The sequence below is a fragment of the Haliaeetus albicilla genome, chromosome W (genome assembly GCF_947461875.1).
Source record: "Haliaeetus albicilla chromosome W, bHalAlb1.1, whole genome shotgun sequence".
NCBI lineage: Eukaryota > Metazoa > Chordata > Aves > Accipitriformes > Accipitridae > Haliaeetus > Haliaeetus albicilla.
The window spans coordinates 11,448,556-11,462,949 of NC_091515.1; the positions used below are offsets into that span (position 1 = coordinate 11,448,556).

Consider the following 14,394-nt stretch of genomic DNA (forward strand, 5'->3'; position numbering starts at 1 on the left):
TGGGACTAAGTCTGGATCCAGCTGCACCTAGACTCCTCTCTGAGAAGGAGTTTAGAAAGCAAGGGGGTCCACTCTGAACCTCGTGACTCAATGGGAGGATCTCCCTAACCCTTTTTTGTCTCCGGTCTTTGTGCGAATGATTCTAAATCGATTCTAACTCGATTTTCCTTTGTATGTTTCTTCCATGTAGTAAGTAATAGAGTGAACCTTGCCATCGAACTTTGTTAAGTCACATTTTTACAAATTCACATTAAAATCACCTTTTGTTAATACCTTTGACGGTGATTCTTTAAGTGATCTAAATCACTCTTTCACGACAGTCAGTGTAGGTCTTCCTCTCCCCTTAGCATCTGGATGCATGTATTGTTTGTGAAGGTTCATGTAAAGCAATCTTTTTGACAACTCTACATTTCCCCCCCCAAAAATCTAAACCATCTTTGATGGTTACTACTCCTTCCCATGCCTGCATTTGAAAATGACACAAACTGCCACATGTATTGTTGCAGCTGAGCTTTGCTTGTGCAAGACCAGGGAATGAGGAAGACAGTGGGTATAAATTACGCTTGTGTTTCTTTGGTCCTAGGATGAGCTGCCAACAGCACAGAGGCAGTACCGGCAGCTACAAGTCCCTGAGAGGTTGTGACAGGCAAGCTATGAGACCCCATATGGTGTGAGAACCCATACTATCTAGAGGTATTGCAGGTCTTTTGATATAAGCAGTTGCACCTGCTTTCCGGCTATGTTGCATGGCCAGAACAGTGGAGATAGGCTGAACTGACTCCAGGATCTAACACAAAAAACTCTGTTCATCATTCCCAGACATTTAACATAATCCTACTTGTCTGAATTAAGTGGAGTATAACAAGGAACTAATGCTACTAAGCAAAAATAGAGATTTTTTTTTTTAAATACCTATTATTCCATGATATGTTCTCTGCTTAGCACCATTCAGAGGTAGTGCACATATGCAGCATTATTAAGAAAATGTAAACAAGACAATTTGAACATTGCTTTGCAGAGTCAGGTCCATTCCCTGAAAAAAAAATCAGTATATAGCTGTGCACTTAACTAGCATATCCAGTTACTGAGACTGAACTACATGCATTCGGACAGAGTTTCTTGATGGTTGGTTGTGGGGTTTTTTTTTAATTGTCTTTTGTCATTCAGACCTAATCTCTAATCAGATTATATTTGGCCTCAAGATCCAAGATTTCTGTAATCAACTAAATTAAGTGCTTTTATTGACATCCACAGTTCTGCAGAGAGTTAAGGTCTGCAACAGTTTTCCATTCCTTGTTCCATGCTGTATTTCTGAAAAAGGCTTTGATTTTGCCTTTGAAATGAACCTCCTAATGAATGCAGTGTTCAGAGAGCGCTGTTCAGTAGCCACTTCAGTACAGAATATAAAAGATGATAAAACAAATTGAGGTTTAGCCCCTTATTGAAGATAAACATGAAGTTAGTCCCTAACCAGTAGAAAAATGAGCAGAAATCAGAAACCTTCCACAACTGACAACTGAAAAGACACATCCCAAAATATTCATCTTTAATTGACACATTGTTCATTCTTGCAGGGTTTTCTTTAAAAGGATTATCTTGGGAATGCCACCAATAGCATTAAATGATACTTATTTGTGTTTTATCTGGTTTAGCCCTTTATATGTTTATTATACCTGAAAATGTATTTTCTTAGAGATTTTATAACAGCATTTCTGCATTATCAGTTCATTTTGTTCTCCTCTTTCCTGGATATATTAGCCAGGAAAAGGAATTCCCAGTCTGTAACAGACAGATTAATTCACACATTTTACTTTGTCCACATAGAAAAATGCAATTTCTGGATCATTGAGGCATATGGATTATGAACAAGACACTCCAAAAACTAGCTATCCAGATGGGGATATACTTACAAAAATCTTTTATGTCAAAGTCAGGATTTCACAACATAACACACTAATGCAAAATCCAGTAGCACCTGAAAGATTAAGGTAGCTGCTGCTATCACTTGCACATACTTGAAAAAGATTTAAGAAAAAAAATAAAGAGTAAAAGTACATTCTCCAGAGAACAGCAAGTGTATTTCAAAATAAAAAGTGTATTTTTCATTTTTCTTTTGGATTTTTTTGAGGGGGGTGGTATTTCTGTTAGTTTTTTGGAGTTTGTGGGGTTTTTTTACAAGACTGTAGTTGTCATATAATGTTATACATGATGTGACTGCTCTCCCCTCCTGTGCAAGTTCACAGTCATGTTTTCAGGCTATAGTACTCAACGCTGTTTTCTGGTATACATATTCCCACAGTTTCATCAAAGATAGATACAATGCATAATACCCATCTCTGGGAAAAGTAATGTTTCAAACAGGCAAACTTTTATCTTAAAACAAGTGGAGAGGCTACAGTAGGTATAACCACCTAAGTATGAACTTTAGGTTGCAATTTCTAAACACTCACCTACTGTAAATAAACATTAAAAATACTCTTAGCAATAGGATTTTATTTATATGTGCACGTATGTCCACCTTATCCCATATTTATGTTTGACAACTATTTGGGAATTCAAAGGTGCAGTCCTCAGTAATTGTATTATTTAAAAAAAGGAAAGGAAGCATATCTACTGAGAAAAGAAATTCTCAAATATCAATTTCCAATTTAAAATTTAATTTCAATAGGAAAATATTAAAAATGTGCACATCTAAATTTTTCCATGTTCTGTACATACATATGTGTGTACGTATACATAGAAATACTCATGTACCACACATATTCACAAAATTTTAGTGGAAATATTTCTGTCCACTATTTTCCCACATGTAAATGACATCATATTTTTAAAAATGTCAATAATAATATAATTAAAAATAATATTACATTTATTCCATCATCAACTTTCTGTGGTTTTATTCTTTCTTCATCCTTATTATGTCCACTGAGCGTTAACAGGACAGATTCTTCTTGCACTTCCACAGATGTTATGCCAACTGAATGTTTCTGACATCACATCAAGGACACATCTGGTTTACAGCAGCACAAGTGACAAGAGAATCAGGCCCAAACATCCCCAGGTAAATTAAAAACTGGTTCTATCTGCTCATCTGGACTTGATGAAGATATACACACCACCGTCTAAAATCCACCAAATGAAAAACATGTAGCTCACCACAAAGTTTTCAACCAGTAGCACGCTGAACCAAGCCCCCCCCACCCCTTTAATAAATAAAATAGTTGAGAAAATACCCTAAAAATATGGAGAAAACTTAAACATTGTGTACATTACATACAGTATAATACATGACGGTTTAGCATTTGACCTAAACCATTTTCCTGACTAGTTAGAGGACACCTGATAAATTACTGGTAAAGGAAAAAAAAACAGTATTTTAGAAATAAAGCATGTATTTCTGATATAAATGAGAACCTGTGTGTATTATATGGTATATATACACAGTACACACATAAAACCAAACTTATCTTTTCTAGTTTTGAATAGCAGTCTCTGGAGAAAATTGTGTTGTACAAATTTAATAAGTGACTAGATTTCATGTTTAACATTCAAATTAATTTGGGGAGCAAAGGTCAGTGCATCTTTCGACTTTGAAGTCTGACACGCATTCATAAGTTTTAAAAAAGCCCTCTTCAATGTTACAAGCAATTTATGGCAAGAATGTGCTTTGATGCATGACACATGACACTTGGCTTACTTTTCAGAGGTTTGGGATTTTTTTTAAATAGATCTATTATATAAGGAAAAATGTGTTTGTCAAAAGTCTGTTAAAATTACATGAAAACAACTTTAAAACCTGCTGACTGAGGGTAATTGAATTCGATTTCCTGTTTTTAAACATTTAGTTAACAGTTCAGAATATTGCCTGGTGTAGTTTCAATAAAGATGTGATATGAAGACCCATAAAAGAGTAAATGTCTCCATTTCAATTTGTTATGACAACAAAACTTCTAGAAACAGCTTTCTTAGCTGGACAAGTTCAGTATATGAGTAATCCCTTGCAGTAGCTCTATGCCCTTAATCCAATCTTTAATAAACAATGCTCCCCATAAGCCATTATTCACAAAACCTGAAATTCATGTGACATTCTGAAAAAGTCTCCTGCAGAACAGGTTAACAGTTAATTGAACATAGATAGTCGATATATGTATCATGGCCAGAAAACAAACAACTGGCTATTTCTTGTTATCTGTGCTTGTCAAATTTTACATTTAAAATTCTCAGGGGGTTTTTGCCTTTTTTTTTTTTTCCTGGGGGACTCACCTGCCATCATTGGTTGGCTTCAAAATATAAAGTGGAAGATAGTATTTCGCTGTAATTACATGGAATTCATATGAAAAAGTAAACCTTACATTGGACAATATTGTAGAACACCAGAATAAGCTCCATAAAGAAATACAGTATCTTCCAGTGTATATATATATATAAACAAAAAAACCCAACCAACTGAAAAACCCCAAAAGGAAGAACTTTATAACAAGCAGTTATAGTGACTTTGTTTCAATTAAAGATGCAATTCTCTCCCACTCCTGGCAAGAATAAATTGGTAACGGCAATGCTGCTCCACAGTGGAAAATATCCTGAGAAATTATTAACAACAAAATACAGGGCTGTCATCACTAAGTTCTTGCACAAAACTCATCAATTAAATAAATAAACCAGCAGATAACCTATATTGTATCTATCACAAAAAGGGGATGTGACCTGGGACACTGCTAATTCTTCCATCACTGATAATTAGAAAAGGATTGCATTCAATTACTGTTAATATCTTTCAAGTTATCTATGGCCAATAATGTACAAAGAGGTAATTTGTAATTCAAGTTAGTTTGTTTGTTTGTTGGGTTTTTTCTTCAACTAGCTACAAGCTGAGTTCTAAATTTTACATTGAAATATGACTCTAAATTTAAAACAAGCCCTCAGAGGAGCATTTTCTAATTTTGTGCAAATTTGATGCAGAGCCCAACACAGTCCTATAAAGAGAGACAGTGCATCTTTAAGCTGATTGGCACTGAAATCCCATTTTCTTTAGCTGCATTCTATTAGCTTGGCCAAGTTATCTCGTAACTCTGTTAGTTCAAATATTTTTCCATCAAGAATTTCTAAAAGTGTCTTCAAGTTATTGCGAAAAGCTTCTTGCTCATTCTGACTTTTCTCCAGACGTTGCTCTAGATCAGACAGCTGGCCTTCCAGGTCTTTGTTTCGAATTTCTACTTCCTTCAGAGAAAATACATAACATGTTAATGTGTTGTCTGCAAATAGAAAGCAGTCTAACCTCCTGCTGGTATTTCTGTGCTATTTTTCTCAACTGGTTTTTGAAACAATTTGTGATTGTGACCCTTTATAGTTTCCACTAAGCCAAAACCAGAACCCAAATTGTTATTAGGATTGCATATGTATTATCACTTCCTCCATTTTTTTCAGTAATTCATCTAAAGGACAGAAACTTTTGGACAGGGGTAAAATTTAGTCAGTGAACAATGGATATGGTATTCAGGTAAGTTACCACTTCTATCATTCAGAAATATGCCACCTACTGAAAACAGCTTCTCAAAAGTTTACTTAAGTTCAAGTATTCCCTTATTTAGACTACATGAATTGCTCAAGTACACAGTCTCCATTAAATGGTCTCATATAGAAGCTCATCCAGGATACTGCTTTATGGATGGAGGAGTACTACCTTACTCCTGTCCCACATTATAGGCCTTTTCACCCTGAAAATTAGGACAGAAACATAAACTAGCAAGAATGATGTCAAGGTGAAATCGATTGTAACAAATTTAAACCAGCATGTGCAAGCTGAATGTCTTGTCTCATTGCACTGTGCCCTGGAGCTCTCACCTGCAAGCTCTGCAGTAGTGCAGCTGCGGGAGCAGGGAAAGCACGTGAGTCACCAGTGCTGTACAGACAAGCTATTCCCATACAGCAGGTGGAAAGACAAAGCAGCAGCACATTACACATAGCTGAAGGGCTCTGACCCTGAGCAAGCTCAGCTCTCATTTATGAGGAAAAGAAACCCCCTTGTGCCAGCCAGCAGGAGGGGAGCACTGCCTGCTGGGGCCCCTCACAGCTCTGGCTTGTGCATGATGGAAGGGAGGTCATGCCTGCTCTGCTTTGTGTAAACCAGATGCCCTCTCTTTTATCAAACTACTAGTGTAGCAGTTACATGGGTCTGGAATAGCATAGTTATTTGTCTCATTCATTGCATGTCTCAAATTCATGCTGAATTATTTCATAATTTCAGTTATGAAAAACACTCTCAAAGGTAGCATAGGGACAGTGTATTTAGTACGCCATACACCCTGCACAGCCATTCTCTGGAAAAGTGCATAGTGAATTTGTATTTACATACATTAACATTTTTTAAACACTGCTTACCTTTACAGTGGCTTTGTGTCACAAAGCTTTAACAGGCCTGCTCTGAGTTTTTACAACTAGTTTCACACAGCCATAGGGTGGTCGATTTGGCAGCAGTCATTCCTCCCAACATGAGCTTTCTTTCTGCCCTCCCACTCTCCCACTGTTTTTGTTACAATTCTTCTGTCTCCCTCAAAGCTAACAAATACATTCATGTTTACATTGGAGAGATCTCAGCTAACCATAAGAAACAACCTGAGCCATATAGAATATATATTTGGGCAGTCAAGAGTAACAGGTATAAAATGGCAGTTTTGTGTCAAAGTCCATGGCCTTTCCATCTGTGAGGGATGTGATGGCAGTGTCGATCGGCCGCTGCACCCCTGGCCAGAGGAGGGATGGGATGATGTGGCCAGAGCCCAGTGTCAGCTCCCAGCCTCTGCAGGCAGGGGAGAGCTCTGGGACCCCCAGCGGCAGTGCAGGTGGAGAAGGCAGAGCCTCAGGGACCTGATCTCCTCATAGCTGTGGTTGCTTGTGCAGCCAAGGGTTACATCCAAGCTGAACTGGAATACCTCCCTTCTTGTTTGTAAATGAGCAAGTTAAAAATTAGAGTTTTGGCCACTGGTCTTGAACAGCACAACTGAGCACAGGAATTACCCCTTGCTGCCAGGACCAAGAGAAGAATTAGTTTAATCTGTTTAACACTGAATAATATAGTTGCCAAAGCATTAAAGGAAGCTAGCTGAAAAGAGTATTTGTAGAAACAATATAAATTAAAATACATACATGCTTATGTAAGGATTAACTAGCCCACCATTGCTATAAACGAACAAGCTAACTGATTATAACCCAGTCCATACACTCTGTAGACTCTCCTTCATTGACTCTACTCCTGCCCTCTGAACAGTACTGACAAGCACTACCCAGTGTAATGACTGCATGGGTTCAAGACCCTCTGAGGCCGAGTGACTGCAAAAAAGGAAGAAAAGGGAAATTCAGGGTCCTCTCAGCTCTGCAGGAACGACACAGTCCTTTCTTTAGCTCACACAAAAATGAGTGCTGTTTTTCCACGTTTGTTCACGCTTCCTGCTTCTCCTGTCACTGTTCCTCTTCTACTCACCAAATGCGTGTGCTCTAGGAAGTCTCCTTGCCACTGCTCTTACCCCAGAGATAATTTTTGTAAATAGGCAAGCCAGTGATGAAAGGGATCACTTTGGAACAAATCCATGGATATGTATATGGTTTTATTTCATGACATCTGTTCCTGAAGATCAGCCCATTGGCCTGTATCTAGCACTGAACATCATCTTTCAGGCCCTCTTCAGACACTCTTAAACTCAGGAATTGTTCTGCTGTGAGCTGTTAGGTGGGAGCACCCAGGTAAAAACCAAAAGCTTTATGTTAGATGTAGGAACTTCTATCCATATTCAGCATAAGGTGTTTCCCTTTAACTCTCCATTGCTGGTCCTTGCCCTGTATCTCCAAACCAGAAGAGTTCCCTTTTTTTTAAACTTCCAGCTTGTGTACTTTATTTATATTCTATTCTTGATATCTCTTTCCTAATCCATATACATTTAGCTTCCCCAAACACTTCCTCAGATATACTTTCTCCCATACTTCCTTCTGTTTTATTTTCCCTAACCTGTGCTTAACATATTTAATGACTTATGGGAAGTAGAACTAACTGAAACATGCCGTGAGCTGTTGCTTTTAATTTCTGGAAAACGCTTCTTCCCAAATTTTACACTTGATCCTTATACATATTTACCCTAGATTAGTATTACTGATTTTTGCAATAGTATTGCATTATAAGTTTGTGTCCAGCTCATGTGCAGTTTCTTATTACAAGTCGGTAACCTCAAAACTGTTGCTTCTTGATGGGAAGAAATGGAGAGGTGTCCATGTGATATAATCTATTCCCCTAGTTGTGTCATTTAACTTTAGTTGCAATTAATCTCATCTAACAATAAACTAACTCTTCTGATACATTCAGGCCCTTTACAAGGTTTATTTTACACTGTTTTTTTCAAGTTTTTCTTACAGCAGGGACAATAATTTGTCATACATTGTTTTGTTTTACAAAATAAATAAATTATTAACACATTATGTTTGTTGTTTGCACTGTAATAATCTTTTGTGGAATTCAGTGCAAGGATCCGAATAAAATATTCAAACCATGCACAACAGCTATATTTAGGAATCAGCCACAGTAATAAATATATCCTGACTTACTGTGAGAGTCACACTGATCATGACTCATTGATAGGTCTTCTCTACATTGCTAATGAAATTAATAAGTAACAAGGGCCCTGATACTTACCCTTAACAATGATAACATACTGCTCTTCAATGGAATTTGCCAATGATGGATTTCTAATTCATGCCCTGATATGAGTGTGTCAGAAATGTAATACACCTTGAAATAATAATTTCTTTGCATAGAGTTTTTCATACAGGCTATATTCCAAAATATTTTAGAGTTACATAATCCATTTGCAAACACAAGAGGGAAAAAAGTAAAGCAGAATAAAAAAGAGTGAGATGAATAGATACAGACCCTGGAGATAATCACCCAGAACACAGATGATGAGTCAATTACGTGAACAGATGTGAGATGGTTAGTCTGGAGCTACAGAAGAAAACACCATTTCATTGACATCATAGATGTAGGGTGAAGTGGCTCATAGAAAGCCAGTATTATCAAAGCAGGAAGATTATAGCAAAGTGAAGATTCAAGATCTTTTACATGGGCTGCATCAGGTCAGCAATAAGCTTTAAGCTGAAGAAAGGCAACTTTTAACTTGGATCCTATGATAGCTTTAAATTTATTTTAATAGAATCATATAGAACCATTTTCAGAAAATGATTGCCTACAATGTGACATATGAAAATATATACATAATATATCCATTTATCATAGAATCATAGAACGGTTTGGGTTGGAAGGGACCTTTAAAGAGCATCTAATTCCACCCCCCCTGCCATGGGCAGGGACACCTTCCACTAGATCAGGTTGCTCAAAGCCCCATCCAACCTGGCCTTGAACACTTCCAGGGATGGGGCATCCACAACCTCTCTGGGCAACCTGTTCCAGTGCCTCACCACCCTCACAGTGAAGAATTTCTTCCTTATATCTAGTCTGAATGTACCCTCTTTCAGTTTAAAGCCATTACCCCTTGTCCTATCACTACATGTCCTTGTAAAAAGTCCCTCTCCGGCTTTCTTGTAGGGCCCCTTTAGCTACTGGAAGGCTGCTATAAGGTGTCCCCGGAGCCTTCCCTTCTCCAGGCTGAAGATCCCCAACTCTCTCAGCCTGTCTTCGTAGGAGAGGTGCTCCAGCCCTCTGATCATTTTTGTAGCCCTCCTCTGGACTCGCTCCAACAGTGTCCTTCTTATGTTGGGGGCCCCAGAGCTGAACACAGTACTCCAGGTGGGGTCTCACAAGAGCAGAGCAGAGGGGCACAATCACCTCCCTTGACCTGCTGGTCACGCTTCTTTTGATGCGGCCCAGGATACGGTTGGCTTTCTGGGCTGCAAGCACACATTGCCGGGTCACATTGAGCTTCTCATCAACCAACACCCCCAAGTCCTTCTCCACAGGGCTGCTCTCAAACCGCTCATCGCCCAGACTGTATTTGTGCTTGGGATTGCCCCGAACCATGTGCAGGACCTTGCACTTGGCCTTGTTGAACTTCATGAGGTTCGCACAGGCCCACCTCTCAAGCCTGTCAAGGCCCCTCTGGGTGGCATCCCTTCCCTCCAGCGTGTCGACTGCACCACACAGCTTGGTGTCATTGGCAAACTTGCTGAGGGTGCACTCAATCCCACTGCCCATGTTGCCAACAAAGATGTTAAATAGTGCCGGTCCCAATATCGACCCCTGAGGAACGCCACTTGTCACTGCTCTCCACCTGGATATCGAGCTGTTGACCACAACTCTTTGAGTGCGACCATCCAGCCAATTCCTTATCCACCAAGTGGTCCACCTGTCAAATCCATGTCTCTCCAATTTAGAGAAAAGGATGTCGTGCAGGACAGTGTCAAATGCTTTGCAGAAGTCCAGGTAGATGACATCAGTTGCTCTTCCCTTATCCACCAAAGCTGTAACCCTGTCGTTGAAGGCCACCAAATTTGTCAGGCACAATTTGCCCTTAGTGAAGTCATGTTGGCTGTCACCAATCACCTCCTTATTTTCCATGTGCCCTAGCATAGCTTCCAGGAGGATATTCTCCATGATTTTGCCAGGCACAGAGGTGAGACTGACTGGCCTGTAGATCCCCGGGTCTTCCCTTTTTCCCTTTTTAAAAATGGGGGTTATTTTTCCCCTTTTCCAGTCACTGGGAACTTCCCTGGACTGCCATGACTTCTCAAATACGATGGATAGTGGCTTAGCCACTTCATCTGCCAGTTCCCTCAGGACCTGCGGATGCATCTCATCAGGTCCCACGGACTTGTGCACCTTCAGGTTCCTTAGATGGTCTCGAACCTGATCTTCTCCTACAGTGGGCGGTTCTTCATTCTCCCAGTCCCTGCCTTTGCCTTCTGCGACTTGGGCAGTGTGGCTGGAGCACTTGCCAGTGAAGACTGAGGCAAAGAAGTCATTGAGTGCCTCAGCCTTCTCCACATCCCAGGTAACCAGGTCTCCCATTTCCTTCCGGAAAGTGCCCACATTTTCCCTAGTCTTCTTTTTATCACTGATGTACCTATGGAAGCTTTTCTTGTTGCCCTTGATGTCCCTGGCCAGATTTAATTCTATCAGGGCTTTAGCTTTCCTAACCTGATCCCTGTCTGCTTGGACAATTTCTCTGTATTCCTCCTAGGCTATCTGTCCTTGCTTCCACCCTCTGTAGGCTTTCTTGTAGTGTTTGACTTTGTCCAGGAGCTCCTTGTTCATACACGCAAGCCTCCTGGTGTTTTTGCCTGATCTCCTCTTTGTTGGGATGCATCGCTCCTGAGCTTGGAGGAGGTGATCCTTTGTATTGGGTCTGGCTGAGATGGAGTTAATACTCCCCATAGCAGCCCTCACAGTGCTGTGCTCTGCATTGGTAGCTAGAAAGGTGTTGATAACACACCAGTGTTTTGGCTACAGCTGAGCAGTGCTCACACAGCATCAAGGCTGTCTCTCCAACATTTTTGCCCCCCCTCAATGGCAGGCTGGGGCAGGGCAAGATCTTGGGAGGGGACATAACCAGGACAGCTGGCCCAAACTAACCAAACAGATATTCCATAAAATATGACGTCAGCTCAGCTATAAGATCTAAGTAAAGGAAGGTGGAAGGGGGGGCATTCATTATTTTATATTTGTCTGTGAGCAACCACTACGCGTACTGAAGCCCTGCTTCCCAGGAAGTGGCCAGATATCGCCTGCTGATGGGAAGTAGAGAATAACATCATTTGTTTTTCTTTGCTTTCGCGCGCGACCTTTGCTTTCACTTTATTAAACTGTCCTTATCTTGACCCACGAGCCTTCTGTTATATTTTCTCTCCCCTGTCCAGCTGAGGAGGGGGAGTGGTAGAGCGGCTTTGGTGGGCACCTGGCACCCAGCCAGGGTCAACCCACCACAGTTCTTTTTGGTGCCCAACGTGGGGCTCGACAATGGCAGTGTTGCATTAAGCGTTCTATACCTAGTAATTAAGTGGTAAGCTCCTGTGCAGGTCACGGAGTTTGTTGGCTGCTTTGCTTATTTCTTTATTTTGCTGAGCTTGGGAACATGTTAATACAAATAATGGCTTTGTGCTTTGCCCTGGCACTGATGGCCTTGCTGTGCTGGGGGAGCCATGTTGTGGAGGAGATGAGGGAATACATCACCCTCTCCATACCCGAGATTGGTGTGGATGGTTTTATTATGCAGGCTCCCGAGGTCTTTGTTCCTCCGTATGTGAGCTGTTCCATACTAATAATTAATACTGGTGGTATATTATGGGTATTGTGGAATCTGGTCTCGTCTTAGTATAAGAGAAGACAACTTTTGGGTGAGGCAATACTGAAATGTGCCCTCAAGCGACCGGTCCCTGGGTGACAGGGTGTATGGAAAGATTTGGGCAGATTCCTAGGATGGTTATCACCTCCTATAACCTGGGACTTTACACCCAAACAGGCAAGCAACCCTGGCAAACTTGATGCGCCATGTGATAGAAGGGTGCCTTACCTACCCCAATGAAAACCAGCAGCTTCTAGCACTGTACTGGGGCCTGGGCTGTGCCTATCGAGCCACAGTTCAGTACTCTGAGGACTATGGTTGAGGCGGGGACCCAAACTGCATCTGAGGACACCATGCTCGAGATAGGGACCAAAACAACAACTACAGTAATTGCTCCATGTCCTGGTTTCAGCTGGGATAGAGTTAATTGTCTTCCTAGTAGCTGGTACAGTGCTATGTTTTGAGTTCAGTATGCAAAGAATGTTGATAACACTGATGTTTTCAGTTGTTGCTAAGTAGTGTTTAGACTAAAGTCAAGGATTTTTCAGCTTCTCATGCCCAGCCAGCGAGAAAGCTGGAGGGGCACGAGAAGTTGGCACAGGACACAGCCAGGGCAGCTGACCCAAAGTGGCCAACGGTGTATTCCATACCATGTGACATCCCATCTAGTATAGGAACTGGGAAGTGGGGGCAGGGAATCGCCGCTCGGGGACTAGCTGGGTGTTGGTCGGCAGGTGGTGAGCAATTGCCCTGCGCATCATTTGTACATTCCAAACCTTTTATTATTGTTGTTGTCATTTTATTAGTGTTATCATTATTAGTTTCTTCTTTTCAGTTCTATTAAACCGTTCTTATCTCAACCCATGAGTTTTACTTCTTTTCCCACTTTTCTCCCCTATCCCACTGGGTGTGGGGAGAGTGAGTGAGCGGCTGTGTGGTGCTTAGTTGCTGGCTGGGGTTAAACCATGACACCCCAGTAGTGAAAAAGAAACAGCAGACAAGGAGATCAACAGGTCCATATCATTGATTAGTAAGGGAAGAAGAGGAAAGGTTTGATGAAGAAGCCAGTTCTTCAACAAAGAAATTGGAGGAAGGAGTGAGGGAAATTAAACAGGAAGCAGAAAATACCCGGTCCCAAACAACAACAACAACTACAGTAATTGCCCCAATAGTGAAAAGGAAACAGTGGACAAGGAGATCAACAGGTCCATACCATCGATTAGTGAGGGAAGAAGAAGAGGAAAGGCTTGATCTAGAAGCTGGTCCTTCGATAAAGAAATTGGAGGAAGGAGTGAGGGAACTTAAGAAGGAAGCGGAAACTACACGGTCCCTGACCTCCTCAGAACTTCAAGACATGCGGAAAGATTACAGCCGCCAGCCAGGTGAGCGGATTGCTGCCTGGCTGCTCTGATGCTGGGATAACGGGGCCGACAGTCAGCAATTGGAAGGCAAGGAAGCCCAACATCTGGGATCCCTCGCTAGAAACCGGGGAATTGAAAGAGGGATTGGAAAAGAGGCAGCAATTTGCAGTCTCTGGAGATGGCTCCTCTCAAGTGTGAGGGCAAGATATCCATTCAAGGAAGATCTTGTCAATTCCTCAGAAAAGTGGACTACCGCAGATGAAGGCATCCAGTACCTGAGAGAGTTAGCAGTGGTGGAAGTCATCTACAGTGATCTAGATGATGAGGAAGTCTCCAAAGATCCAGAGGATGTCCTGTGCACACGGGCCATGTGGAGGAAGGTGATTCAAGGTGCCCCAGCATCGTATTCTAACAGCTTGGCAGCAATGTATTGTCCAGATATGGAAACACCAACTGTGGAGAAAGTGTCGTCTTGGCTCCAAAACTTTGAGGAAAATCTCTGTGTCTCCTCATCCCTACAGGACAGTGCCTTGGCTGTTAGGGACGCTCCAAGAAATCAGTCCTCTCCTGCCCCGGTCAGAGGGAAAGGGAGCCCAAGGCATATGTCACATGGTACACTCTGGTTCTTCCTGCGTGACCAAGGGGAGGGCATGAGGAAGTGGGATGGTGAACCCACCTTTAAGCTGGAAGCCCACGTACGTGAACTGAGAGGGAAGACAGCTGTTAAGAAGGGGTCACCCAAGAAGGCGGCTGTC

The 14,394-nt window shown here is 41.5% G+C and overlaps 1 protein-coding gene across 1 annotated transcript in view; it reads right to left on the reverse strand.

The window, feature by feature from the left end:
- Positions 1 to 2,425: 2,425 nt before the first annotated feature.
- The window catches only part of LOC104313270 (homer scaffold protein 1), a 146,981-nt gene continuing 135,012 nt past the window's right edge, over positions 2,426 to 14,394 (reverse strand). Inside the window, exon 9 of the mRNA XM_069774873.1 lies at positions 2,426 to 5,217. Coding sequence (XP_069630974.1) covers positions 5,029 to 5,217 — 189 coding nt within the window. The 3' untranslated portion in view covers positions 2,426 to 5,028. The remainder of the gene's footprint in view (positions 5,218 to 14,394) is intronic.